Here is a 27,946-nt window from a genome sequence, read left to right on the forward strand (position 1 = left end):
GAGATACAACCATTATTTAAGACCCTGTTATTATTACAGAACTGAAGGAACATTGTAAGTGGCTTCAGTAAACTATAGGAAATACACCCAGATAAGTTGTTACGACCACTTTTGCCACAAGCAAAATGACGGTAGACCACAGTAGTCCAGTAAAACCATTGCCACCCACACTGGTATTGAATCCTTTCTCTGACTTCAGCTTTGTCTGCTGAGCAAGAGCCTTGAAAATCTTTAAGCAGAGTTACTCTTTCAAGGTCCGTCTTTTAACTTTCTCCATCCGTCAGGAGTGTGCCTCTCCTGACGCCCCTGATCCGCTGCCCTCAGCGAAGGTGCTGAACGAGGACATCAAACACCCCCGTACCATACAATGGAATATATTTCCTCATCTCCTCCCCTGCTGCCCGTTTCCAGGCTGATCTTACAAAGCAGTAGTCCAAATTAAATCCCCATAATAGCTCATTTTTAAGAAAAACCCGTTTCAAAGTTTAGAGATTTACTCCCAAACACCTGAACTTTTTTATTCACAAACAAGAAGAATTAAAATTTTCCTAACGCACCTGCATTTTTTATTTTTGAATATTGAGTTATTTATTCATGTTGCATCTCAGTTATGCAAGCTGGGGAGCAATATAAAAACGTGAATAATCCCTGAAATTGAAAATAAGATCAATTTAAAACTTGATCTGTACTAAGCAGGACAATTACCGGATGAAAAATAGTGCCGTATCATTTTATTTATCAGTCGATGTATACAAATCCATGTGATGAGCTTATATTGGCCGATGTCTCAGTATTTATATCTTTACTTTCTTTCCGTGTTCTTTTGTTGGCATGATGCAATTTAGTTATTTTATTTATTGCCTAAATATTACACTGCGAGTACATTTCATCCACTTGAACATTCAATTTATGTTTCGCTCCTTTACAGAGCCTTGTTTATACAAAGCTGCTGCAGAACCCTTTTTGTTATAATGTGTTTTTGCTGCTCATACACCTCAGTTGTTACTCTGGCTGCTCTCCAGTTTTTTGCTGCCGTTTTGATTTTAAAGTTCTGTCTACTGATGCTTTTAAGTGGTGCACCTTCACATAATGATGGTTTTAAACACAAATTAGCCTAATCGACTAATATTAAATGTCGCTGAGCAAAAGACCACTTTATAATTAAATCTTGATTTATATATTTTTAAACACATTTTAGACACAAAAAAAAAGTTGTCATGAGTAAAAATTCAACATAGTCTGATGAGCTTGCTGCACAAGGATGAGTTCATATGTGCAGATAACTGAGGCAAACTGTTCAGCATGCTGTTCCAGTGTAAACATCCATCTCTTGAGAGAATGTACACTTCATAATGGCTTTGAAATGCTGTGTAATGACTGAGGAACACAACACAATATTACAGGACCAGCTGCAGTCTACAATATACACTCTGCTCTCCTATGTTTCTATAATACATAATTATAATGGCCCCAAACATGCTGTTAAACTCTTCGAGTGCTTTCATGATCCTTTCCAGATGTAATCGTTAACACAGATTTTATAGCAAAGTTGATTTTCAGCTTCTAAAAATAGATGAAGGGCCTTGTGCAGGTATCCAGTTTACACCTTATGTCCATGTACCTTTCTGTACTCATGGTCTGCCTAAAGCTCAGTTAAAGGAAGTTTACATTTTTAAGCACATAATGCCGTTTTTGACAACAGTGTGTTTCCAGCTTTGTCGACCCATTCCTGTTTCAACAGAGCAGTGCTCACAGTCAAGTCCACAAACAAATGGTTTTCCCAGTCCAGTGTGGAAAAACATGACTGGTCTCAATTTGTAGTAACTCTTAACATCTTCATAAATGTTACTTACGCCAAGTCATTACCAGCACCAGGTTTAAAAACATACTCGGAAATCAAAATTTATAACCATCTTAAAGATGAGGTCTCAATCAAAACATTTCAACCTTTATTTTATATTGTATATTTTCAAAATAATAATACAAAAGGCCGTGAATGGTGGCACACACTGAAAAATAGTACAAAGACAAGACCTGTACAGGGATTATGAGTTTCAGGAGTGTTCCAGTCTCAAAGAGTTGAACCAGTCTGATGCTACAAGGTCCTCGGATTCCATTTCCTTCAGCATCTCTGTCATGCTGCGAATACCTAATTTAATTGCTTGTCTATTCTCCTCATTTGCTGGAATGAATATGCAACAGGATGACCTTTTTCTTTGTGTGTGCTACTTGTAGTTTCTGTCACCCTGAACTCATGTGTTGCAGTAGCATGTTTATCTACTGTGGAAGGCCGGCTCCCAGTGAGCTTTTGACCCACTCAGGGGAGCGTTTGTCAGCCTCTTCTCTTCCTCGTCTGTCTCTCTCTGGCTCATCCTGCTGGCTGTCAGACAGATTATGGAGGTTGTTGCTAATGCACCGGTGGCAAGTATACGTTGAACGGGTTTGGCACTCTCTTGCAGTGACTGGGGTGAATCCAAGTAGACTTCCTCTGTTACCTTTACCGCTGACGGTGTGGACAGGAGGATTTGGAAAGGCCCTGACACCTTTGATTCTTCCAGTGTTTTCTGCAGAAATCTTTGACCAGAATCAACTCTGCAGGTTTCAGATTGTGGAGCTGGCTCTTCAGTCCTTGGAGCTACGCTGCTCTCCCCTGCGTGTGAAGTTATTTCAGATTAATGGTTATGTAGTATCTCAACAGGTCATCATTATATTGTTCTGTACTAGGAGACTGGGGGAGTGCCCTGTGATCACTGGCAGCCCAAACAGCACTTTAAATAGGCTGAGACCATTCATAGGTCTGAGCCGAGCTCTTATTTGAGTTAAGACCATTTGTAATGCTTGTGTCCAAAATAGTCCAATTTCTTCACAACATTTAACCGGTGTCTTCTCTAATGTACCGTTTTCTCTCTTAACTTCTTCACTAGCGCGGTGATATGCACAACGTCGTTTCAAGTTCAATCTGAGAAAACTCTTACTGCATTAGTGATAACACGAGTGCCGATGTCACTGCTTATTTTCCTGGGGAATTTCTCATCTGTGAATTATTTATTTTCCAATGTTTTTACTACAACGCAGGGGTCCACCGTTGATGTAGTATAGGCTTCAAATCATTCGGAAAATACATCAACAATGTAATTCTCTCAATTGGCGTTCAATCCATTTGTAAGTGATCAAACAGCTCAGCAGGCGGAAAACGAGCTTCCTGTTGGGTTTGGTGCTCTTTCCTTGGATTGTGTTTAGCACATCTCAAACATTTTTCACTGACAATTTTGGGAAAGCTTGAGAAATCTTTCATAAACCAACACCTATTGACCTCTGTTATCTTTCCTCCTTTGGAAACATGGTCAACACCACGTCACAACTTGGCATAAAAGGGACATCATTGGGCCCATAGCAGATACCATTAGTTAATGAAGCACCTGCAATATGACAAATTCACTTCTCTGTAGGAGTTGCATGACTTTTTAACTGCCTCGTGGCGAAAGACGGAGTTGTTGCTTTTTCTGCATGCTTCGTTGCAGCAACTGCATATACTGGGAATGTAGGATCATTTTTATTAGTGTAAGCATCACATTTGCAGACAGCAAGTTGTTTAGGAAGCAGCACTGCCTCCAGACTGGCTCTGCAAACAATGTTAATAGCTACCACGCTGCCATGAGGTTCCCCATCCTCCGGTGTTGGAGGAAGAGTAGCTGGATGAAGAACAGTACAAAGTTGAATAGTTTGGTATTTCTGGAAAAACTGTGTTGTATCTCAACCAACTTGCAGCTGAAAGATGTGCAGTCTTTAGTTCAAATGAGATTACAGAGACAGAATGTGGTACCAACAGGGTCACATGTGAAATGTGATTTCTCAGCAGCTGCTAAAGCTCTGTCAAACCTGGGTAGACCTGCAGCTATAGTGTCTCTCTTAGCTTACCTCCCTCTACCACGAGTCATGTTGCCGAACGGTGCCTCTTTTTCTGCATTGTTGGGAGTCCACTGTCTGCAGTAAGATGTCATTCCCAAACAAAACATGACCTGTTTTGGGTTGTTTTTGGTTTTGGATGGTTTCTACACCTTTCGGGATCAGGCTTTACCTTCAGCTGTGATCACATGCCCTAAAAGGTCACTTGCTTTTGATGTCATTATAATTAAGACTTTTCTTTCTGACCATTTTCAGCAACACCACCACTGTGTCTACTTTGCATGTTTCTTCTGTGGGAAAACAGATCATCAGGTCATCAACATACTGCAGGAGTGCACTTCCCCCTGGCAGGGTGAAGTCCTCCAAGTTTTCCTTTATAGCTGCATTGTAAACTGCTAGGCTCTCACAGTAATCTTGACTGACTGTGAAATTCTTTCTTTTAAAGGAAAAACCAAACCAGTACTGGGAGTCTCTGTGCAGAGAAACACTGGAAAAAAAACATTAGTCAAATCAACTGCTGTGAACCATTTATTATTTGGAGGTACCTGTGACAAAGTTTGATGTACATTTGGTGCATTTGGTGCTCGAGCATGAACCGCAGGGTTTACTGCTGGCAGGTCCTGAACAAATCACTCCCATGGCTGACCAGTAGCAGGAAAAATAGGAGTTTTCTACTAGCAGAAAGTTTAAGACCCGTATAATACCTTCAACTGCTTCAGGCTTCAATGGACATTGTTCTCTACATGGCCTGTAATACAGGTTCTGCATTTTTTTTTTATGAGGCCTACGTCATACTTACTCAGCACCCAAAGTGTGGGCTGGTTGTAGGTGTACGACTCTTTTGTCCTTCACAATCATTTGAACACGCTGTTCTAGACATGTTCAAGCGCTGGTTGTAAAATACCTGCAGAGTTTCTATCTCCTACCACTACTGTGAGTCACTGCAGCTTCTCATCCATAGTCCCAAATCCTTCCGCCCCTAGCTAAAGAAATGTGAGGATATGAACTAGACATTTAGAGATGCTCTGTCGGTTAAACTGGGACCTTCGAACGGAGCCGTCTTACAGTCAGTTTATCCGTTACATAAACCTTCTCTGAACCAATTGTTCTCATTGTATGCATCATTTCAGGAGCTGTGTGTAGTGCCGTGCAGATCATTTTCTGGCCTGGGTTGAATCTCCTGTGCCTGTGCAGTTTGTCTAAGTGACTCTCTCCCTGCAAACACAGGTGCTGTGTTGTTTCCCCATTTGTTTTGCATGTTGTGTGTCCAGAGTGTAACGCGTGTTTTCTTTTAATCTGGATTCCCTGTTCTGTGCAAACGAAGACAAAGTCATGAATACAAATCAAATCTCTTCCCAGTGAATTCATCGGCCAACAGGATGAAAATAGGATGTTAAAATGTTAATGTTTGAATCCTCCCAGGACTTCATCTTTAACTGGAAGGGGAACAGTGTACTTCTCTTTGACAGCATTACCACTGGGGTAGGAGAGAGATTGGTTGTTTTAATTACGGACTCTGTTGCTCCTGACTTCCAGTGTTGTTGTTGGCAATAATGTTTTTTATGCACCTGATTGGTAGATGTTAAAAGTTGGTTATTGTGAAAGTGTCTGTTTTCTGTCCTTTTTCTAATGCCTGTACTGTGTGTGTGTGTGTGTGTGTGTGTGTGTGTGTGTGTGTGTGTGTGTGTGTGTGTGTGTGTGTGTGTGTGTGTGTGTGTGTGTGTGTGTGTGTGTGTGTGTGTGTGTGTGTGTGTGTCAGTATTCTTAGTGTCCTTGTTTTGTCCCTCGATCTGTCTCTGTCTCTGCCCACCGTCACCTGGGTGCGTTCATGGAGCTTGGGGCAGTTGCGGACCAAGTGTTCTCTCTCTCGTTGCGGTTGTAACACACAAAGTCATCTATGTTGTGCCATCCTTCCTCCTCATCCTCCTCATCTTCTTCCTCCTCCTCCTCTGCCTCGGCCGCGAGCCTTCATTTGAGCAGGCAGAGTGCTGTATGCTTAGAGCTGAGCCATCTAGAGTTTCTCAGCAGCATTTGTTTTCTTCTTGTCCATTTGCCATTGGGCCTCACGCCACCGACTCTCATAGTGGGCAGCAAACTTTGACACACTTTCCAGCCTGCCTGTCTCCCATTCAACAGAATGCTGTTTGACATCTTTGCACATGTCTGGTTGCGGGCCTGCATTGAAATAGTATTTCAGCTGGGCTCTCCAGGCTGTTGGCTCTGCAGTGGGAAGCGATTCTATGGGACCTGATCTGACGATCGAACTGTTCTCGTACACCTTTCGCAGGTGTCTCATTTGGCTGCTGTCTGCAGTTTTATATTTTTGTGAGGTTCAGCTGTGGTGTGAAAGTGTCCTCTATGTGCTTGAGCAGATCTTTCACAGCCCTTTGATATTCTGTGTCAAGGTTTTCCTCCCATTTCTGGGCTTCAGTCAGCTAGTTTCTCTCCACACAACGCCAGTTCAGTTTCATGTGTCAGCGTAGGAAACGACATATTTCTGCCGTGTGTGGCTGATCGGAGGCAATGATTTCACTTAGTACTCGTGCATATTCTTTGGCTGCCACAGCCTCGAGGTTTGGAAACGGTGTTTGAATCCAAATAGCGGTTTAAAAGATTTTTTAACACTGGACAATATTGTTGGACTGTCAGTCTTTTTTCCGTCTCGCTTAAATCTGCCTTTTCTTTTTACCAAAAGTTCAATTTCTTTTTCTTTTTATTGTCAGTGTCTCCTCTTTTCTACTATCCTCTATTCCCTCGTACTGTAACGTACATTTTAGCATATCTAATTGTGGATGACTGAAACTGCCTCCCTCAAGAAATCTCAGCTCTTTCACCCAAATCTGCAATCAAGTGCAGCTGTCAGAAATATATTCTAATAACACATGCTGGACGTCAGGTGGATAACTGCAAGGACTACTTTTCTGGGATCCCATTACGTTAGTCTGAATTGATAAAAGCCGAGGACTCGGCTCTCTTCTCTACTACCTGCTCAAGTAGTTATGCAATGCACACACGTGCACAAATAAGGAATTGAAATTGATCGCAATGCCTGCTCAGTTTGGCGTCTTAATGCCCTAAATGTTGCCTTAAAAAGTCGCTTTAAATTGTCAATAATTTTCCCCCCTTAGACAATCCAAGTTCTCTGATGGAAATCCTGTTCATAGCCTCTTTAAGAGATGCTGCAGTGACTCAGCGTTGGTCTCAGGCCTTCGGCGCCACGCTTGTCACCCACGAGACCTCGGTTGCAAAGCTGTTGTCAGAGGAAGTATTGGAGCTTGTCAAATGTCACGGGCTTGTGCCCACATGTGGCTTTTTCCTTCGACAATGAGCTCGACACTGGTTTACATTCAGCAACCCATCGTCATCGCCAATTTATTGTGTAAATTCGGACCAAAAGCTTTCCAAAGAGAAATTGTCTTTCTTATTTTTGTTACACTTGCAAGTGGGACAAGAATCACAGTTTAATGGGACAGAATGGACCACGAATGAGGGACACACTCTCAATTTATCGCTCCTCACGATAACCCCGAGTATTGGTTCCCTGGGAAAGGCAAACTGCGAGGCGAGATAACTGTGGTTGGTTACACAATAACAAGCTGTGAAACTCTGTTCCCCCAGAAACAGTCCTCAGAAAAGCACTTTTTAACACTAATCATCTCTAACATCTATGTGACCTTGTTGTTTCTCAGTGCACAAGCATACTAAAATGTTAAAATTGGCCATTAGACACTCCTAAGTGCTGAAGAATCATTGTCATCAACCTAAAAACTTTTTGGAGTTTGAGTGTCAAACCTCTGCATCCTGCAGCTGTACTTTATCCTCCTGACAGTGAGTTTGAAGTATGTGCTCAGTCTAGTGGAAAATGCTCATTTCATTTTCTGACCTCCCGTCCTCTCTGTCTTCTTTTCCAGATCAGTCAGCCTAGTCAGTGTCCAGAGATGCTCTTCTTTCTCTGCAGTATGCTCGCTGGACATCTGAGGGCGCTGTGCTGGACCACCATGGCACTGGACCTCGTAGACACACCTCTGGCTGGTATGTGACCTCTATTTTAAAGAGACAGTGATAAACTTTGATCAGTGTGTGGAGGTAGCACAGGTAATGGGTCATGACTTGCTTTTATGGTAATGCATGGCTTTGATTTGGCATCCAAATTATGTTTATTAATGGGTGCATCATGTTCTTTTTTAAATCAAGGTAAAAGAGTAACTCTGGAGTTAAAAATTAATATTGATGGTGGGCTTCATGTTTTTATTTTCACCACATTTACATTGACCTGCTAAAGACTCCACACACTAGCTTAGAAAACTGTCCTCACTTTGCTTTGCTGCAGTAATGCCTCCATTTTCACATCTTTCCGGCTGCAGAAGCCGAGTTTGTGGCTCAGATCCACTCCCATCTGTGTGACACAGCAAATAAGAAGAAACAGCACTACGGTGAGCGCAAGCTGACATCCCCTCCCAAACACACACACACACACACACACACACACACCCTCTCTCTCTCTCTCTCACACACACAGATCTTCCATTTCTTTGTCGTAACTTTAAAACCTCGTTACCTTTGCCTTTTCCCTGAGATTCAGTGTGTTTTAACAAGTCTGCGGAGACCAGAGAAGAAACACAGCAGCTTCCTCTCTTCCTGTCCAAAAACACACATAAGACTATCAGAAACTACCCAGATGGCACCCTTCAATAATACACAGTGTAAAAATTACTGTCCCTCTGGTAATGGCTTTGTTCTGTTTCCCCGACCTGTTTTTTCTCTATCGGATATCTGTCTGTTCTTTTGATTCATGCCTGCTTTTGTGTTGTATCTCTCAGAGAGCTGCTCAGAGGAGGCGGCACACACTGCAGTTCGAACACTCATAGACCTGGGGGTGAGTGACAGCCTCCGTGTGTGTGTGTGTGTGTGTGTGTGTGTCTCTAAATCTGTCTGCCTGCCGAGAATTAGAGCCCAACTCAGGACTGAAACTTAAAGCACAGTCCAACTCTCACGAAGTTCATTCCTGACGTTAATCTGTTCCCCGGTGACCCTGAATCTGACCCCAAATCTCAAAATCACTTATAATCGGTCAATGACTGTCTAAGTGTTTTTCGACAGTAATCTTGCGCCTCGAGCTCAGCGTGAACAGGAATTCAACCTGATTTTAATGCAGAAGTAACTTCGCCTGACCGGAGACAGCCACATCCAATCGTGTTCGAGGCAGCAATGTTGGCCTATAAAGAGAATTCGCTGGGGCAAGGGCACCAGTGAATTAGAATTGGAAATTGGAAAACAGTAGCACAGGCAGGTTAAGGTCTCTTAGCAGTGGCAAAATGATTTCTATTTTACATGCAGGTGTGTAAAGAACAACACTGGTGTCCAATGCATCTATAATCTTAATAGTGCTGTCTGTATCCATTTCACATTTTCTCTCATTATGCTTTAAGTATGTTGGATTCAGTTTTAAAACACAATTCAATTGCAAAACAAACACACCTTCAAATAAATACATAGTTTACTGTAATACTTCTGTCTTAAACATATACTTTTTACTTCACTGCAGTCATTTGACAGCTGGAGTTACTTCTGACTATACACGGTAAATATATGATCATCTTATAAAATATGATTTGTTATTGTAGAGTCATCCACCCTGTAAAATAATTTATAATATATATATATATATATAAATAATGAGTAATAATAACATACTCTAACGAATAGTTTTTTCTGCCTTAGAACTTTTCGTCATTTAAATTTATTTTTAAGACAATACTTCTTTACTAAAGTGAGATTTTAAATGCTGGACTTGTACTTGTAATAGAGTATTTTTACTGGAGTATTGCTGATTTTACTGGAGGAATTGAGCTGATATTGAAACACTCCACTCTGGCACGACGAGCTGAGGATAAACAGAGAGTTTGATGAGAGGCAGATAAAGTCTTCGGGTTAATTGTGATGGATTATCAAAGCTGCGGCAATTTTCAAGTCTGTGAAAGTTGTTTTTCATACAGTGTGAGAGGGGAGGCAGTAAACGGTTTGTCTGGCAGATATATGAGCATCTGTTATCTCCATCTGCACCGATGCTGCACACAACAGCCAGGAATAATGAAAAAGATAGGGCCAGCCTCGCCAATTAATGCCGACTTAAACACTCCGACTTTAACACGAGCACACCTGTCATAGAAGGTTGACTTAAGAAGAAAGTGAATTGATGCAATATTTGTTATCTATAAATATGTAAATCGGTGTTTCTGCACATATTCTCCACTCCAGCATTTCACCACTCAGCCTTTAAACTCAGTAAAGTCGACAGTGTCCGCTCCCATCAGTCTCCTCTATCAGTCTGCGGGGTGGGGAATCGCTGCTTTTAAAAATAGAGCATCATTGACCCATATATCTGCCAAAGATCTCATGAGGCAATTATTAATTATCTTTAGGATCTGACAGTGAGCTCCACTCCCTGATATCCAGACGGCATGATTTCTGAGATCTACAGCTCGAATCGAACAGAAATGTGCTTTGTTTGTGTTTATTCAAGTTTAAAACTGCAGGAAGGACGTTACAGTCTGAAGTTTGGCCTCATTATTTCAGACCTTGCCAAGTTGAAAAAAAGTGCTGTTAATTATGGAATTTCTTAGACTTTGTTTTATTTCTGAAATGTTCCTGTTTTGTTCTTATCTCTTCTATTTTTGACATTGTTTTTTATTTGGCCTTGTGCACAAAGCACTCTGCTCGAGATAAAAAGAGGCTTCGCACTCACTGTTCAAATACAGGTTACCGACTAAAAAGCCTTGTGGTTGCGAGCGTCCTAATGATGCTTTGTTTTTGTTCATTATGTTCAATTCAGGTCCTTTCAGAGGAGCGGCAGAAAGGAAGCGTCTTCCTGGGTGTTAGTCCTTTGTTCCAGTTGTCAGAGAACAGGCAGAAAGTGCACCGCTTCATCTCCCAGTACCTCTACAATTAATGCGTTGAACCGAACAACGTGACTCAAGGCCACGACTCAGCTTTGTTTTGTTGCAGAGTCTGACCTCATCCTCTGTTAGTTTCAGGGAAGCTTGTGTTCGCGCTTAAAAACGACGCACGCTGAGCTTTAGTTTAATTGCATTTTGATTTTTCAATGATGAGACATTGATTTTAAGTTTATCTTTAGTAATAGCATTAACATAAAGCCGCAGGAGACGGGGATTATGAAGTCCCTGCAATCAGTTGAGGACTCACTGTAGGTTGATGCTGCTGCTCGGTGCAGCTCGTGCTCCCAACATGTTTATGTTGTAATGAAGGCTGCGTGTTTGTTCCACGTGAAAATGTTTGAGTTTGAACGGTTTAATGATGTTCACAGTGACGACAAATACATGTTGTTATTTCATCATAAATTCTGCACAAAGAGTAGGTGTCATGTAGACAAATCCTTTAGTCTATTTGATATCATTTCTTCCACACATCTCATCACTCAGAGGGGCTCTCCTGAATGTAGATCAGTCTGTGCTGAGTCAGACCTCTGGAGAATCTCTGTGTTTGACGAAGACCTTTTGACATCAAGATGCAGAGACAAATCGATGCCTCGCTTTGACCAGGACACGAAGCTTCTTCTGGCAGGCGAGAATATTTTGTGGCTGGCAGCTGACTGATTGTTCAGGCAAGAGTCGGTGTACAAACCAACACTGCAGTGTCTCAGCTGTGAGACTCTACTGCCACCCAGTGTTGAACTCAGGGTACTGAAGCCTGCTTGGCAGTCACACCGGCCTCGGAATTGAAGCACAAATCCGCACTAAGTACTGAATTTTATTTCATTTAAATGTAATTAAATATCTGTTTATAAGTTCATTATTCTTAAAACAGTCCGTATATATAATAAGCAAAGTTATTTCTTCTGCAACAATGCAGTGCACAAAGAAATAGGGGAGCTGCTCACAACTGGAAAAATGAAACTGATAGTGGACGGAGGTTAAACAACTTCAGGAACACTTTAAAAAGACAAAAATAAAAATGACTTAAGTAATTTTAATTATTACAGTTATGAGAAAATCTGTCAGCAGGGCGAAAGGGATTTTTTTTTTTTTCCCAGTGGTGCAATTTTAACTTTTTCAATATTTCAATTTTACTTCATATTCAAGATGTTCAGTCTGTCTTCACAATCAGAAAAATAAAATCCCATCATGTAATTTATTGGGGAAGCTGGAGATCAGGTTTTATTTGAGTGTTTTTGAGTATGACATTGAACTGCAAATTACAATCTATTTTTATTATTCATCCACTGTAAAACCTAATTTAGAATCAGTGACTGAATGAGTAAACATAATTAGCAGGTTCAACATGTCACCTCATCAGACTGCAGCAAAATGTTCACAGGTCTATTAAATCCTTGGATTTTCCTAAAGCTCTCTGTTGGTGAAAGAAAGAAGACATCTGTGAGATCAGCAAAAAGAAAATGAAGCAAGCAGGTACGTGAATCAAAGCCCAGATCAAAGTCATTATGAAGAGTTTTCTCAGAGGCGATACGAAGGACACATTCTGAAAAGAGAATATTTTAATAAAATGTAATTCTCCTGCTTTCTTTGTGTTCGTTGCTGTTTGAATCCTGTCGGGCAGAAATAAAGTTTTTAAAATACAATTTATCGTCCTGAATATAACACCATTAGAAATACTTTTTATTATTTAGAAATCAAAGTAAGTCAGGAGGTTCACGGTTTCTGCTGTAAGGTGCGAGTGCGTGGGTGTTGATGGATGGTATTTTACAGCTGCTGATGACTATGACTCAATAACTGAGGCTGAGTCGCACAATTACACAGTTTCATATAGTAAAAATACCACAATTATTGAAGTATCATGAATAAAACATTCATCAGGGAACATACATTTTGATATGTTTCCTGCTGGTTTTGCACAATATATTAGAAACAAAACACATCAGTGAGTTCATTTTTGAATAATCATTGTGAAAGGTGCAGTTTATTGAGCAGCTGACATTTCTGTAGAGGTGTGTCTCCGTGTTCAGATCACTTTGTTGATTATTGAGCCTAACTGGTTTATCTGGCACTCCACCACATCTCCTTTCTGAAAGCGAAAACATAAACACAAAATTAAAATACATGTTTACTCCTTTTAAATCACTCCCTTATACAGTGCATCCAGAAAGTATTCACAGCGCTTCACTTTTTCCACATTTTGTTATGTTACAGCCTTATTCCAAAATGGATTAAATTTAAAAAAAAATTCCCTCAAAATTCTACACACAATACCCCATAATGACAACGTGAAATAAATATTTTTGAAATTTTTGCAAATCTATTAAAAACGAAAAAATCGCATGTACATAAGTATTCACAGCCTTTGCCATTACACTCAAAATTGAGCTCAGGTGCATCCTGTTTCCACTGATCATCCTTGAGATGTTTCTACAACTTGATTGGAGTCCACCTGTGGTAAATTCAGTTGATTGGACATGATTTGGAAAGATACACACCGTCTATATAAGGTCCCACAGTTGACATGTCAGAGCACAAACCAAGCCATGAAGTCCAAGGAATTGTCTATAGACCTCCGAGACAGGATTGTATCGAGGCACAGATCTGGGGAAGGGTACAGAAACATTTCTGCAGCATTGAAGGTCCCAATGAGCACAGTGGCCTCCATCATCCGTAAATGGAAGAAGTTTGGAACCACCAAGACTCTTCCTAGAGTTGGCCGCCCGGCCAAACTGAGCGATCGGGGAGAAGGGCCTTAGTCAGGGAGGTGACCAAGAACCCGATGGTCACTCTGACAGAGCTCCAACGTTGCTCTGTGAAGAGAGGAGAACCTTCCAGAAGGACAACCATCTCTGCAGCACTCCACCAAGCAGGCCTGTATGGTAGAGTGGCCAGACGGAAGCCACTCCTCAGTAAAAGGCACATGACAGCCCACCTGGAGTTTACCAAAAGGCACCTGAAGGACTGTCAGACCATGAGAAACTAAATTCTCTGGTCTGATGAAACAAAGATTGAACTCTTTGGTCTGAATGCCAAGCGTCATGTTTAGAGGAAACCAGGCACCGCTCATCACCTGGCCAATACCATCTCTACGGTGAAGCATGGTGGTGGCAGCATCATACTGTGGGGATGTTTTTCAGCGGCAGGAACTGGGAGACTAGTTCCCAGTGAATGCAGCAACGTACAGAGACATCCTTGATGAAAACCTTCTCCAGAGCGCTCTGGACCTCAGACTGGAGCGAAGGTTCATCTTCCAACAGGACAACGACCCGAAGCACACAGCCAAGATAACAAAGGAATGGCTTCGGGACAATTCTGTGAATGTCTTTGAGAGGCCCAGCCAGAGCCCAGACTTGAACATCTCTGGAGAGATCTGAAAATGTCTGTGTACCGACGCTCTCCATCCAACCTGATGGAGCTTGAGAGGTCCTGCAAAGAAGAATGGGAGAAACTGCCCAAGAATAGGTGCCAAGCTCATAGCATCATACTCAAAAAGACTTGTGGCTGTAATTTCTGCCAAAGGTGCTTCAACAAAGTATTGAGCAAAGGCTGTGAATACTTATGTACGTGTTATATTTTCGTTCTTTATTTTTAATAGATTTGCAAAACTTTTAAACAAACTATTTTCACGTCATTACAGGATATTGTGTGTATAATTTTGAGAAAAAAATGAATTTAATCCATTTTGGAATAAAGCTGGAACATAACAAAATGTTTAAAACGTGAAGCGCTGTGAATACTTTCCGGATGCACTGTACATTAAACTACCGTCTTGTACAGAATACTTCCTGTGGATAAAATTAAACTAAAGTTGGAGCTGCAGACACGAGATCCTGTGTGAACTAACTCCACATATTTTATTAGGTTTTTCAGTGTGGTGCATTAAATCACCTTGAGAAAGACGGGTGGATTTCTGAACACTCCCACGCCTGGAGGAGTGCCTGTCAGGAACACGTCTCCTGGAGTTAAAGTCACAAACCTGACAGGAGGAAGAAAGAAAAAATCAACCCGAGTGGAACAACAGGAAAGTGCATGTGCCTTAGGGTAGCATTAAAATTACCATGACTTGTAGTGTTAATCAAGAAATGAGGATTTTCTTTCTCATGGTCATGTAATTCATTTAGATTTGGGAAATGCGTGCAAAACATTAACCTCCCCAAATTGTCCTGCTGTCTTTGAAGATCTTGTGAAAAGTGTCTCGGGGTGTCGTCGTTGCAGAACAACACTGGCATCGTCACCAGGAAGTCAGGCGAGGGAGGGAGAGGCTTTATCGTCCTAAAATCTGGAATCGGCTCAGAGAACGGTCCACGTGCTTCAGGGGGAAAATGTGCCGGTTGACGTGGGTGAGTCTTAGCTGAAGCATGCAATTCCACCTCCGACTCTGACATGAACGGAGGCCATTTGCTCGTATAGTGTTCAATGTTGTGGATTCATTTCTGACATGATTTAATTTGTTGAATGGAAACTCTCAGTTCTCTCAGCTCGACTCACTGAGGGAAAATTTAAAAAAAGTCCTGTATGTATGTATAAATCTGGATTTGGACACACACGGTCTCTGTGAGGTTCTCACACACGCACAACACACACACAACACACACAACACACACACACACAGCAGGGACTCTGACTGGACTCACTTTGAGACCCACGCGACGAGCGCTGCTGTCTTGAAGATCATCTGATCGGTGTTGCTGCTCTGGACTGTCTCTCCATTCACCAGGCAGCGGATGTTCAGGTTGTGAGGATCTGGAGGAGAAACGATCTATGAAGCAGGACAGACGATCCTCCTGTTCTGACTTTAGACCTAAACTTTTCTTTTGAGTACTCAATTACCCCTCAAGAAGATGTATGGACATACCTGCACATGAAAGACGCTGAAGTAAGAGGAGAGCAACACGTTTCCTAGCAGTTGCCAAATAGATTACAATAATGAATTTGTTTTGATGAAATAAGTCAAATAATTAAAAGAAAATTGCAAACAGACACATTGCATTTGTAACTAAGAGCTATTTTTATTTTACCGATGTATTTTTTTTTTTAACTTGAACATGTTTCAGTAACTAATAAACTTAAAAGATTCTTGACTGATACTGATATGCGGATATACACTCAGCAGGACATATAACAGCTGAAAAATCAACTTGTCTGCCCTTTGCTGGACAAACTATGTAATAGTGACACTTCACAGTTTATTACCTTTAAAATAAGAAAAAAATGCATTACAGAAATACTCATTTAATACTATGATTTGGTAAATAACCTGGATCATCTTCAATCTCCTGTTAAACATAGAGCACAGGGTCTGTAACCTGTAACTTCACCTGAATTTGGACTATTTTGAATGATGATAATGATTCAACAAGAAAGTTTTTAACCTTGCGAAAACTTCAAATTTACCATAATCTCGGTCGTGGCTGTCATCTGCAGAGGAAACTGCACTTTTCCCTGAACTGCAGCTTTTTAAAAACCGAGTGAAACTGCTGACGTAAAAACTCCCGGGTAATTGCGTGATTCACCAGATTGTTTTCAATTTTCCTTTCGTGTCTCGCTGTGGTTTCTCGTTCCCTCTCACCTTTCACAGCATCGGTGGTTACCAGGGCAGGGCCGAGGGGACAGAAGCTGTCAAATGTTTTTCCCAGCAGCCACTGCTTCCCGTTGCGCTTCATCTGCCAGTCGCGAGCGCTGACGTCATTGGCCACAGTGAAGCCGGCCACGTAGGAGAGAGCGTCCTCCTCCTGAATAGAGAGGAGTGGAAATGTACTTCGAATAAGATGCTAATCATCAGAGCATCAAAGCGTCGCGGTGATGTGATGCCGACCTTGATGTTCTTTCCTCTTCGTCCAATCACAAAGGCCATCTCCACCTCCCAGTCCACCTCCTTCAGGCACACAAAACAAGATGAAGAAAAAACAGCATCATGAAACACCAGATGTGTCCCAACCAGAGACTGTTTACTAAGTTTAAGCTGTTTTTAGTATGTTCTGTTCAAAAAGATGACAAAATTTACTCAAAACAGTCAGCAGGCATTTTGAAAGATGCTTGATGTTGAATGTGCTGTTGATGCACGTTATTGGCAGAAATGGAGGCACTGCAGGTTATAGCTGCAAAAATGTTGGTGACACATCTCAAAGCAGTTCTTAGAAAACAAAAAGAAACAATTTTGTCACAGTTTAATTAACGTCCATCAATTTTGTGTCAGTTTAAACAAAATATTTAGATTTACTACAAGAACAGTAAAACTACTAAACTGAAATACTGCATGTACATACGGTATACAACTACAATGGAACTGGGACAGTTCAGGATTTGGTCTTTGCAAAACACAGAGGTATATTGATGATGTTGCATGCTGCTCACCTCTCGCTCTCTGATATGCTATAAAAACAAATCTGAAAAACTCCTCAATTGAAAGTGAAGTGATTGAATTTTACGATGGTGCAAATTAACTTCTTTCTAGATTTCACTTGAATAAATCCATCTTGATTCTTCAAGATGAAAAATAAGATAAATTGCTCAGGAGGCAGGTGAAATAACACTCCTCTGGTCTCATGAATTACATTTTTACTTGTAAACCAAACACTAAATTGGTGTTTAGCTGTGGATCAAGTCTTTCAAAATTTTAGACCAGATCGATTTTCTTCATTTTCTCTAAATGCTTGATGCCGTGAAATTGGGCGCAACACAACTCCCGCTGGACCACATGATACCGTCTCGTAATACAGCTCAGGTTTTCTCTGTGGGTTCGAGGAAATGCAAAGAAATTCCAACTGTGACCTTTTGGGGTCGTCGTTCAACCTCCACTTTCATCTCGGGGCAAAATCTGGACGCCTGCTTCAACTCAGTAAAAGTCATCTGTGGTTTTTATTACGTCACGCCTTTTATGAGCTGCCTCAGTTAATCCTCTCTGCCTCGATTGCACAGCCTCGACGCTGCTCTTAAATAAAAACAAGGTCAATGACCTTCGGTGGTTTTTAGCTGCTCCCATTTAAAAGTCTTACTGTTGACATAACAGGCATTACATTAAACCTGAAAGAGTTGTTGTGCCCTGGATGTTAAGAGCAGGGACTTCTGGCTGGTTTTGAGGTCGAGGCTGAAAACCCTAAAATGGTGGTTTCGCTGTTGTCAATCTTTCAACCCACAATATTTCAAAGAAACCAAATCAATCTGCATCTTTGTCTTTTTCTTCCACCTATTTGGATCATACACTTGTTTTTCTCCTTGTTTCTTCCTGTAAAGAACTCTGAACTTTGCTCGGTTGCTCTCACTTGGCTCTCGGAGGGCAGAGTGATGTCGTCGTACGGCCCCGTGATGGCGCTGGGGAACTTGCTGAAGATGATCGGCTCTTTGGGGATGGGGGCGTTCTGCTCCAGGCAGTGGTCTCGGTAGTTCATACCCACACACACCACCTTCTCCGGGGCCAGGACGGGAGACAGCAGCTGGACGTCTGCTCGGTCCACCGCACACTGACCGGACGCCAGGGCTCTGAGGAGGAAGAGGAGCAGGTTTTTAAAAAAAAAAACAACGTGATGATGATTCAGAACAAGCAGTGATGTGGGGAACTCATGTTGCTGAGGAAGATGAGGTTTTTAGTGAGGGTGATTTATCAAGAACAGGAAGTTGTTCATTAAGGAAGAGATGTCGGTGTAGAAGCAGGACCGACTGACGAAGATTTAAAAAGAAGCTGTTGAAGGAGGAAGATGGCGATGTTTTACTATCGGCATGATTCAATGACGACAAACGAGTAGGTTGTTGATATAAAAGGGTGGTGATGATTAAAGACGATAATTCAAGTTAAGTGTTGAACAAAGGGCGAGAATGATGTAGTAGATGACACTTATGTAGGAGAGAGGATTACAAAAGCTGGAGATGATGTTGAGGAGGATGAAGACGAGGATTTAAGAGGAAGATGAGTGATGCCCGGATGCAAGAGTGTGTTTGATACCTCTGTGCACACTCCAGACCCTTCTCTCCCAGCTCCAGCAGCCCCCTCATCGTCAGGGGCATGGAGGGGTCGAACGCCTTCAGATCCACCACACTCAGCCCCTCACCTTGCTCCACTCCCACCCTGATGCATCCTCCGTCACCGCGGCGACGGAACTGCACCAGACGCATCGCTGCACCGCTCGAGTGTCGCCTCTCTGCCGTTCGCCTTTGACAGATGAAACTCCTGAAGATGCAAAAGGAGCGAAGAGGAAGTCTCATCTGGTGAGGAGAAGAGGAAGCAAACAGACGACGGGTGACACACAAGCACAGGGGAAATAGAAATCAAACGGGAAAGTAGATTTGTTTTTTCCTTTATTGTCAGTGGGTCACACCTGATCATTCACATGTCAACAGACAAATTTAAATACGGTTTATCTTTTTCCTTTTTCAATTTAGCAAATGAGTTGTTTGCCTGTTAAATGTAATAGAAGTGAGAAAAGTGATTGATACAGTTCAGATTACTTCTTTTGTCAAACCAAAAGTCCGAAACTTCAAGTGAATTACAACCCTGTTTCCAAAAAAGTTGGTACTCTGTAAAATGTAAATAAAAAGAGAACGTGATTATTTACATAAACCCGTATTTGATTGAAAATAGACCAAAGACAACATATCAAATGTTGAAAATGGGAACATTTTAATTTTGTATTAAAATAGATACTCATTTTGAATGTAATGGCAGCAACACGTTTCAAGAAAGTTGGGACAGAGGTAGGCTATGTTGTGTTGCATAACTCGTCTAACTTGAACTCGAAACATGCGCTGAACCAAAATTAGTTTGTTGGGAGGAAGCTGCCAAAATGGGGCGTGTGCAAATGAAGTCTGCATATTATCATTATTGATAATGAAGGAGTAAATCAGGATCACGGCTCCAGCCTACCTGCAGCTCGATCTGTCGCTCTGCTTATCTCAGACTAAATGTGCCCCTGTAACATACTACTCATTAACCGGGTAAAGCTGCTGCTGCTTTCTCGCCCTTTGTACTGTCCCCAGTTAATACTCACCTCCCCGGCGCTGCACAGAAAACACTACTTTAACTACTTCCGGTTGATATTTGTAGTCCGTGAGGTCAGTCCGATGCAAAGCGACATAAACATACGACGGAGTGTAGCCACGATTTTTTTTTTTTTTTTTTAAATCATTGCAAACAATAGCTGCTTTATTCGTAATACGGTTGCTTTCCGCTATTGTTGACTGAGCTCTGGAAACTACAATTCTCTACAGTGTCCTTAAACGCGCTTTAACGTAACGTTGGGATTTCAGAGTATTTACTCAAACTAACGTAAATGTGACTAAAACGTCTCTATTTGTAAGTCAAAAATATCGACACAACTCCCAGTATACATTTAAACTACATTATCAGACGCTGATAGTAGCTCCTTAATGCCTGAGCTACCGTCATTTAGTACCCAAGAGCTCCGTGAGTCCGTGAACGCAGCATGGGTGTGATCACATGACAGGGAAGGGTCCGTTGTCTGTCAGCTGTCTCTTTCACCCCGAAGATCCCGCAGGAAAAGGACAGACATGTGCACCAGGTATGATAAACGACTCTGTTCATTTCAAACGGGTCCTTTAAGGTTAATTAAACGGTTTCGTGCTTTTTATTCATAAAATCAAAGCCGAGGAGACTCTTTTGTTGGTTGTTTTGTGTAATAATCTCTCCGCAGAGCTTTACATTGTCGTATTTTCATTTACTGGTTATTTTTTTATTAAAGTTTAGCCAAATGCAGAACATGTTTATTCATTCATAGTTCAAAGAGGAAACATTTGATCCTGCTATGTTGCATTAGAGGTTTCTTCATTCAGGTCTGCACTGAAAGGAAGTAAAGTCACACTGAAAGTGAAATCTAAGCAAGACTGTGTTTGCAAGTGTCATATGATACCAGAAGTGTCTGACTAATCTGAAACAAGCCCGCGTAGGTAACGGATCTCTTGTAATCTTCTGATAATAAAGGCGATTGCTGATCATAAAGTGAACATTTTAGGTGCAAAGTCTTGAAACAAGAAAATGAACCCTCCGATCAGATGCAAGAAATTCTGCTACATCTTCCTACTTTCATGTTTCTTTATCCCCACAAGACATCTCTATCAGTCACGCTCTTTAAGAGCTGCAGATCTCGAAGGTCATCAAGGTTTCCACAGGTTGATCCACCCTGTTATCATCAGCCTGCATTGTAGAATCTGTCTGATGTCACTCTGTCTCGAGATATCTTAGCTGTGATTGTGAGACAGCGCTGACGCTGCAGTGTGTTTGTCTGCCCAGAGTCCAGCCCATCGAGTGGACCACCGACCTCAAGAACCAGAAGTGAGTACCAGAAGAAATGCTGTGCTTCCTCTTTAGCCGTCAGCTTGTTGGTACGATAGTTTCTTGGCAGATTGTTGCGTTGCATGATGGCTTTGTTCTCCTTCCAGCTTTGATGGCATCGTCTTGGTGACCCAGAGCCATGACACCCTCCCCTCTGAGCTAGAGTTTCTGAAAGCCCCGCTGCAGGACTACAGCTCCGTAAGTGTCTCTTCTGCCGTCTGCAGCCAGTCTGCTTTCCAAAACTCTCACCTCCATGAAAAATTAAAGCAATTGGAGGGGGAAAAAAATACATATAATAAGACACGTATTTTAGGATTATTTCTGATTTTCTGTTCAGTCACACAGTGCTGATTAATAAAATACTAACTTGCATTTCTGCATTTTCCCAATAAAAATGTGTGTTCACACTTGATACAAATGGTTCATTTAGAAAGATATGGTGTGTAAAATGTCTAAATTGTAGGAGTAAAGTTATAAGAGGTTAGGCATATTGTCACTATGCTGTTTTCTTGCAAAATATAAGAGTATCGGCCTTCAAAAATCATGCTGATTTCAATCAGGAGATTAGTTATTGGCTGATTTCCCACCTGTTCACCAGCAAAAAAGATCATTTTGAGGCATCTTCATACCATTAACAACGTTGGAATGCAGTAAAAGCATATTATGCTGCTCAAAATTGGATTTATTTTTCTGAAATTCCTGTAATCCTTGTTTTTTAACAAAGTCAGGCCTGGTACAACCAGTGACAAGAGATCCCACCAAGGCATAGCTTCATTTAAAGGGGTCATGAGCCATAAATGTTGTGAGCAGCTGCAGTAAAAGACCTGAACTCCTCAGCTATCTAAAACAAAAACAACAGACGAACGGCTAAACAGCTCTGAGTGTGAAGATGGGAGGTTTTTATTGTCTCTGGTATCACAGCGCTGAGGCTGATCGTCAACAAGAGACGCTGTACGTGCTCTCTGGTGATGCTGTTCTGCTGCGTGGTGTTACGTTCTAGGTGGACAGTGGTCTGGGCGATGAAGTGGTGGTCCTCAAGGTCCCCGGTCTCCCCGGCAACCGCCTGGTGTTTGCCTCCACCGGCCCCGTCAACCGCGACTACGATGACATAAGGCGCTTCAGCGATGCAGCAGTCAACGGTATCAAACGGTCCGTGGGTCAGAGCAGGATTACCCCCCCCCCTCCCTCCCTCCAGGTTTCATTGTTGTCTGGCCTCATATGTTCATCTCTTTGTTCTTTTAGGGCCTTGAAAGCTGGCATGCAGCGCCCCCTGCTGGTGTGTCCCCCACACAAGGACTATAAGAACAGCACCCTGGTAGCAGCGCTCGGTGCCCTTCATGCTCTCTACATGGTGAGAAAAGAAACTTTATTGAGGGAACTGTAAACCTTTAACAGGGATCTCCACTGACCAAGTACAGTTTACCAGTCATGAGAGATTCTATGTAGCAGCTGTATAAAGTCCTCTGCAGAGTTTGGATGATGTGACACTGATAAGTTCAAACAAAAAAGGCTCTCGGTTAGGTTACAGGAAATTTTGTTACAAATTTGTATGCAGTTCAATCCATATTAAGAACAAAAGAACAGGACAGCTTAACTTCTGCTGCATCAATTCTCTGCATGTTGTTCTTTAAATGTGTCTCTTGTGCGTCCAACTACTTAATCAAATATATCACATTTCAGGTCAGGTGTAGATAACATTGTAATCCACTCACTCCACAGTATCAATGGTGAAGTACTGTATGTATGTGACCACATTAGTTAGATAATTTGAATGTCTTTGGTCTCTGACTGAAGTCTTTCTCAGTTTAGCACAGAAAAAGTGTGGTTATTTTAGGTGCGGCTCTATTTCAGTGAAATTCAATTCTGTGGTCACTTCAGACAATTTTAATTCCATGTGTATAATTCATCTCAGTTGATAGTAAACACAACTTTCCAGATATAAGATTGCTGAACAATAGATATAATAAAAAAAAAAAAGTGTATGTTTGCACAAAAAAAAAGCTCACTTTCTGCATCCTCTCTCTCCCATAAAGCCCCTTGAAGTGAGAGAGGGGAACGTGAAACAGTCTGACTACAAGGTGTGTGTGTTGGGGCTGTGGGCAGCGCAGGAGGCTCAGGGAAAGAGACTGGCCGAGCTGGCTAACGCTCTGGAGAGTGGGAGGTGAGTCAGACGCTTGACCTCGTTCCCCCGCTGAGATTTTCCTAGGTTGTTCTGTTCACTCTCTCACCAGCCGACCCTCATTTCCCCCCTCAGACTGGCGTGTCGTGACATCGGCGGCTCAGACCCTGAACGTATGGCTGCTCCTCGTGTGGCTGACTACATCCAGGAACTCTTCAAGGACAGCCCTGTGAAGGTAGTGAGTCAATCCAGAAATACACGATAGATTTGTTTTGTGGGTTCTTCAGTGGCATTTTATGCGACTTTTTGTGACCGCAAACTGGAAAATAAATCAGTGTGCTTCTTAACTGTGTGTATTTGTCTCCAGGTGGAAGTGGTGAGCGACCTGAAGACTCTGGAGAAGGAGTATCCGTGTCTGGCTGCGGTCAACCGCTGTGCCAACAGTACGACAACATTATTTTTACTCATCACTTATTAACATGGCTCTGAACACAGATTTTCAAGACAGTCTAATGTTGTATTTTTAAAGACGTATGTTAGTCATTAGTGGTTTGCTCTTCCTACAGGCGTCCCCCGTCACCAGGCCAGAGTGATCCGCCTGCAGTACTGTGGAGAGGGGCCGATCCAAAAGACTCTCATGCTGGTGGGAAAGGTGAGATGAGACTTTCTGAGATAGAATAAAACATAAAAGCAAAACATAAATATGTATAAAGTCCTATTCTCACACAGATGTCCCCTAAAACATGAGAACAAAGTTCAGTCTAACTGCACTAAAAGCACCATGACGCATAACAACCACGTGCTTGATTCAGGTCCTGGCTGGGAGATCGTTGTTACATGTCAGACCTCTCAGTCAGGGCCCTTGTTTTCTGTCAACCATCACAACAAATGCAGTCTTATCTTTTAAAATATATACTTTAAATGTTCACCGTACTTTTCTGTGTCGCAGAGCTACAGGTGGTAATTCAACTGAGAAACAATTCAACATTTAACTTTGAACTTAAACACTTGAATTTTGTTGCATAAGCTCCTGACATTTAGGTTTTTAGGAGCTGGAAATGATTAATTTATGAATCTACAAAGGCTGAGATGGAATAGTGGTGTTTTCTATTGATCATTGAAATTGTTCGTAAATAGGATTTTCTTGAGTTTAGCAACGTAGGGTAATAATCTGTCATGTAGTCAAAGAAATACCGGGCAGAAATTCAGAAATGCAAATAATCGTTGGTTGCTGGCCTTCTTTATGGTCAACCAGGAGTAAATGTAAAGATTATTACTGTCTATCATTTAATTGATATCAGCATGTACTGCGCCTGTGTACGACAGTGTGTATGACATATGTAAACAGACAATGGTTCTTGTGTGGTGTTTCCAGGGCATCACCTACGACACTGGTGGAGCCGACATCAAGGCTGGTGGTGTCATGGCCGGGATGCACAGGGACAAGTGTGGAGCTGCTGCTGTCGCCGGCTTCTTCCAGGTGAACGACGCTCCTCCCTCCGCACCTGAATGATACATCTTTAGTAACTTGCAATCGACACCGGGTGACTCAAACCTGTATGATGCTGAGTCGTGATTAACAAAAAAGCCTATTAGATGCACGGAGAGGAATATTTTCTCTTTGCACGCCCATATTTGGATTTGAAAGGATTAAGACACGGATTAGATTCATGTCCTTAAACATCCGAAGAGTTTTATGTTTTAACGTGGAGGGTGAAACTGTGTGCATTTGTTTTAAATGCTGCTCCCTACTTAACCTCCACTTGTGCTCTTTAGATTTTAGCCCAGCTGAAGCCAAAACATCTGAAGGTTGTCGGCTCGATGGCCATGGTGAGGAACAGCGTGGGTGCAGGTCAGTGTCGGACGCTGGTTCACGTTCCTGATGAGGTTTCTCTGAATTTTATCGTCTTGTCAGCTGAGTGCTGTTGTGGATTTTCTTCTGTCCCTCAAAACTTTTACAAGGTGTCCACTTCTGTGTTCAAAGGACCCAGAACAAAGTCACAGACAAACAGAGAGTCTTCTTGTGTGTCCCACAGTTTTAACTTTTGTATAACAGACAGTACTACCCACATGTCTCACATGAGAACTGTCTGGATTGAAATGTAGAGCAAAGGGTTTCTTTCATATTTGTTTAAATCTCTTACTTCACGCTCCTCCTAGAGGAATGTAGTATTACTGCTTGTTCAACATTTAAACACAGTTCGGTCTGATTGGTCTAATTGTAAAATATTGCCGAATCATCACTTGTTCAGCAGTGGGCCTGTCTCCGCTCTCCCTGCCTAATTTGGGAAGATAACAAATTCCTACATGCTCCATCAAATACTTATTGGACCGAGTATTGATGACTCGAACATCACAGCTTCCTTCCACACTGTCCTCCTTCAGACTGCTACGTGGCCGATGAGCTGATGGTTTCCCGGGCGGGTCGCAGGGTGAGAGTGGGAAACACTGACGCTGAGGGACGTATGGTGATGGTCGACCTGCTCTGTGAGATGAAGGAGAAGGTCAGAAAGTCTCTTTAAAATCTCCTTTTGACTCACTTTACGCCTCAGTTATTTCCTTTCTCGGTGTGACCGTCCTGTTTGTCTGTGCAGGCAGTGCGTGAGACCGCTCCTCAGCTGTTCACCATTGCTACCCTGACCGGTCACGCCATCAGAGCCATGGGACCCAACTACTCTGTGAGGGCTGCTGACACACAGACGATACTTCAACATGCTTAAGTGTGAATGTTAAACATCCACGCAGCTCAGTGCTGCAGAAATCGTGGTGCACACTGAGCTCAGTTTGTACTTTGTCATTGTAGATCATCATGGACAACGGGCCGGCCCATCGCGGCGGGAACGCTGCTCAGTGGCAGAAGGGTGAGATGAAATTAACAGTACACGAGAGGGTGAAAACACCTTCTTGCACATGGAACTGCACTGTGATTAAATATTTGTCAGTCGTGGTCAACGTACGAGGTTTTTCCCCAGAGCTTTCAACCATAACTGAATCTCTTTATTGTCGTCATCATCCTTCATATAAACCACAACGAGAGAGCAAAATGCACTGATGAAGACTTTGAGAGGCAGTTGAAAGCACAGGAAATGGCAAATGAATAACTGCATGACCAAAGCTACAATAAAGGGCTAAGTTCAGCACTCATTTGAACTGGAGCTAAAACAGATAATTCATTAATAGATTTATTCAGGATTTATTTGTATTATTGATAACAGGATTAAAGATTTTGCTGCTTGCTTTTCTTAGTTTAATATTATTATAAACTGCATGTGTTTTGTATGTAACCATTTTAGGACATAACTTTGGTCATTTTGTGTCTCCTATTCATTTGTCAGGATGAGTGACAGCTGATAATAACTGCTGTTCGCTGCCTGATAACAAACAATGCTTGTGATGTTGCACTCAAAGTGGACTACCCAACACAGTTTCAAACTTTCAAAGCACAAGTCTGAAATCATGTGGACCCCCCCCCCACACCTCCAAACCCCTCCCCACGAGGCCTCATTGTGCCACACGTGTCAGTGAGGAGTTTCTGGTGGTGAATGTAGGGTGAGCTTTTGAACTTGCCTCTATGTTTAAAACCAGAGGTGCAGATTTTGTTCAAATGTGGTCCATTCTTTCAAAATAAACTATTGTAGGGCAAAATAATCATGTCAGAAGTGAGACCAATCGGACTCGATCCTCCTCCTCCTCCACATCGGCAGTGCCACAGGCTGCCCAGCAGATGTTGCTGTTGCGACTGCGTCAAACACTTTGAAACACAGTGATCCCTCTCGGCGCACTGCTTCGTCCGGGGGCTTTCACCACAAGCTCATACATGGTCTTCATCCTCCCTCGTGCAGCTGGAGAGGTGTTGGGCGACGTGTTCGAGGTGTCCAGCATCAGACGCGAGGATTACGAGTTCCACAAGGGGAAGTCTGAGTACGAAGACATCCTGCAGTGCAACAACCTGCCGTCCTCAGCAACACCTCGAGGTCATCAGACGCCTGCAGCGTTCCTCATCCTGGCCTCAGGGCTCGACAAGGTGCTCACACATTTTCCGAAGAAATGATTATTGATCTGCAAGTGAACGCTAATAATGCAGAAGAAGTGCAGTGATTAATCTGGATAATTTTGTGCTTTGATTTCCTCCGCAGCATGGCGTGGACTCTGGCGCTCCTCTGCCGTACTCCCACATCGACATCGCTGGGTCCAGCGGTCCTTTCCCCGGTGTTCCCACAGGATCCCCCATCCTCGCCATGGCAACCAATTACATCCTGCCTGATGGTCTCTAAACGGATGGAATAAGAAGTCTGTAGTCTCTGCACTCAAACCCTACACAAATTTGTAACCGTCCCAACTATAAATCAAAAACATTAATTTGACAGACTCAATCTGTCGGTCACGTTCCTTAATACCTCAGACTGCTTTTACTGTACGACTGTTAGTTGCTCTCTTTTCTAAGCTCTTTGATCATTCCTTATATCTTAATCGAGTGTCGAATGAACCTGCCAAGTGGCCTGAATCTGTATAATCTCAGGGGTTTATAGGCCGTGTAAAGATAACAACCTTTTAATCTGTGTGTGCGTGACAGACCTGGGGTTTTAAGACGCTGTGTACCAGTCAAATCAACAAGTTGTCATTGATCAATAAAAGAAGTCAGAGATCGCTGTGTTTCTTTCATACAAAAATACAGATTATTACTTG

General features: G+C 42.3%; 3 protein-coding genes across 6 annotated transcripts in view; 2 read left to right on the top strand and 1 right to left on the bottom strand.

Moving 5' to 3' along the window:
• gpat2 (glycerol-3-phosphate acyltransferase 2, mitochondrial) overlaps nucleotides 1–11,738 on the top strand; it is a 35,186-nt gene extending 23,448 nt beyond the window's left edge. Inside the window, exons 19-22 of the mRNA XM_069707768.1 lie at nucleotides 7,818–7,938; nucleotides 8,271–8,339; nucleotides 8,727–8,782; nucleotides 10,739–11,738. Coding sequence (XP_069563869.1) covers nucleotides 7,818–7,938; nucleotides 8,271–8,339; nucleotides 8,727–8,782; nucleotides 10,739–10,855 — 363 coding nt within the window. The 3' untranslated portion in view covers nucleotides 10,856–11,738. The remainder of the gene's footprint in view (nucleotides 1–7,817; nucleotides 7,939–8,270; nucleotides 8,340–8,726; nucleotides 8,783–10,738) is intronic.
• A 662-nt stretch (nucleotides 11,739–12,400) lies between these two features.
• fahd2a (fumarylacetoacetate hydrolase domain containing 2A) lies at nucleotides 12,401–20,256 on the bottom strand. 4 transcript variants are annotated; one of them, XM_069707772.1, is made up of 9 exons: nucleotides 19,717–19,834; nucleotides 18,799–19,058; nucleotides 18,122–18,338; nucleotides 16,675–16,734; nucleotides 16,429–16,591; nucleotides 15,494–15,602; nucleotides 14,748–14,835; nucleotides 12,857–12,945; nucleotides 12,401–12,469 (listed from the first exon to the last, which is right to left on the bottom strand). In XM_069707772.1, exons 2-8 carry the CDS (start codon nucleotides 19,056–19,058, stop codon nucleotides 12,883–12,885), a joined length of 960 nt encoding a protein of 319 aa, XP_069563873.1. In that variant the 5' UTR covers nucleotides 19,717–19,834; the 3' UTR covers nucleotides 12,401–12,469; nucleotides 12,857–12,882. The 4 variants fall into 4 exon arrangements, with proteins under 4 accessions (XP_069563873.1, XP_069563872.1, XP_069563871.1 ...); XM_069707771.1 differs by lacking the exon at nucleotides 19,717–19,834 and adding an exon at nucleotides 19,841–20,256 and having other exon boundaries at nucleotides 12,401–12,945; XM_069707770.1 differs by having other exon boundaries at nucleotides 12,401–12,945.
• Nucleotides 20,257–20,284: 28 nt separating this feature from the next.
• Nucleotides 20,285–27,906, top strand: LOC138626253 (putative aminopeptidase W07G4.4). Its single transcript, XM_069707769.1, has 16 exons — nucleotides 20,285–20,371; nucleotides 21,100–21,141; nucleotides 21,249–21,339; nucleotides 22,142–22,290; nucleotides 22,384–22,492; nucleotides 23,175–23,302; nucleotides 23,396–23,495; nucleotides 23,628–23,703; nucleotides 23,827–23,912; nucleotides 24,636–24,740; nucleotides 25,037–25,112; nucleotides 25,646–25,764; nucleotides 25,855–25,938; nucleotides 26,064–26,121; nucleotides 27,103–27,284; nucleotides 27,397–27,906. Exons 1-16 carry the CDS (start codon nucleotides 20,361–20,363, stop codon nucleotides 27,532–27,534), a joined length of 1,554 nt encoding a protein of 517 aa, XP_069563870.1. The 5' UTR covers nucleotides 20,285–20,360; the 3' UTR covers nucleotides 27,535–27,906.
• Nucleotides 27,907–27,946: the final 40 nt, after the last annotated feature.

This window comes from Brachyistius frenatus, unplaced genomic scaffold, assembly GCF_029030835.1.
Source record: "Brachyistius frenatus isolate BFR_SWC_R1_liver_20210118 unplaced genomic scaffold, ASM2903083v1 Contig_72, whole genome shotgun sequence".
Lineage (NCBI taxonomy): Eukaryota > Metazoa > Chordata > Actinopteri > Embiotocidae > Brachyistius > Brachyistius frenatus.

Excerpts from the sequence above, each read along its gene's own strand:
- fahd2a (XM_069707771.1), bottom strand. The coding sequence starts at position 19,058 with ATGAGACTTCCTCTTCGCTCCTTTTGCATCTTCAGGAGTTTCATCTGT. Across the intron at positions 16,735-18,121 it reads CTCTGCCCTCCGAGAGCCAA|GAGGTGGACTGGGAGGTGGA; the intron begins GTGAGAGCAACC and ends GTGTGCCTGAAG. Across the intron at positions 15,603-16,428 it reads AACCACCGATGCTGTGAAAG|ATCCTCACAACCTGAACATC; the intron begins GTGAGAGGGAAC and ends TTTCTCCTCCAG.
- LOC138626253 (XM_069707769.1), top strand. Across the intron at positions 23,704-23,826 it reads GGTCAACCGCTGTGCCAACA|GCGTCCCCCGTCACCAGGCC; the intron begins GTACGACAACAT and ends CTCTTCCTACAG. Across the intron at positions 25,113-25,645 it reads GAGGAACAGCGTGGGTGCAG|ACTGCTACGTGGCCGATGAG; the intron begins GTCAGTGTCGGA and ends GTCCTCCTTCAG.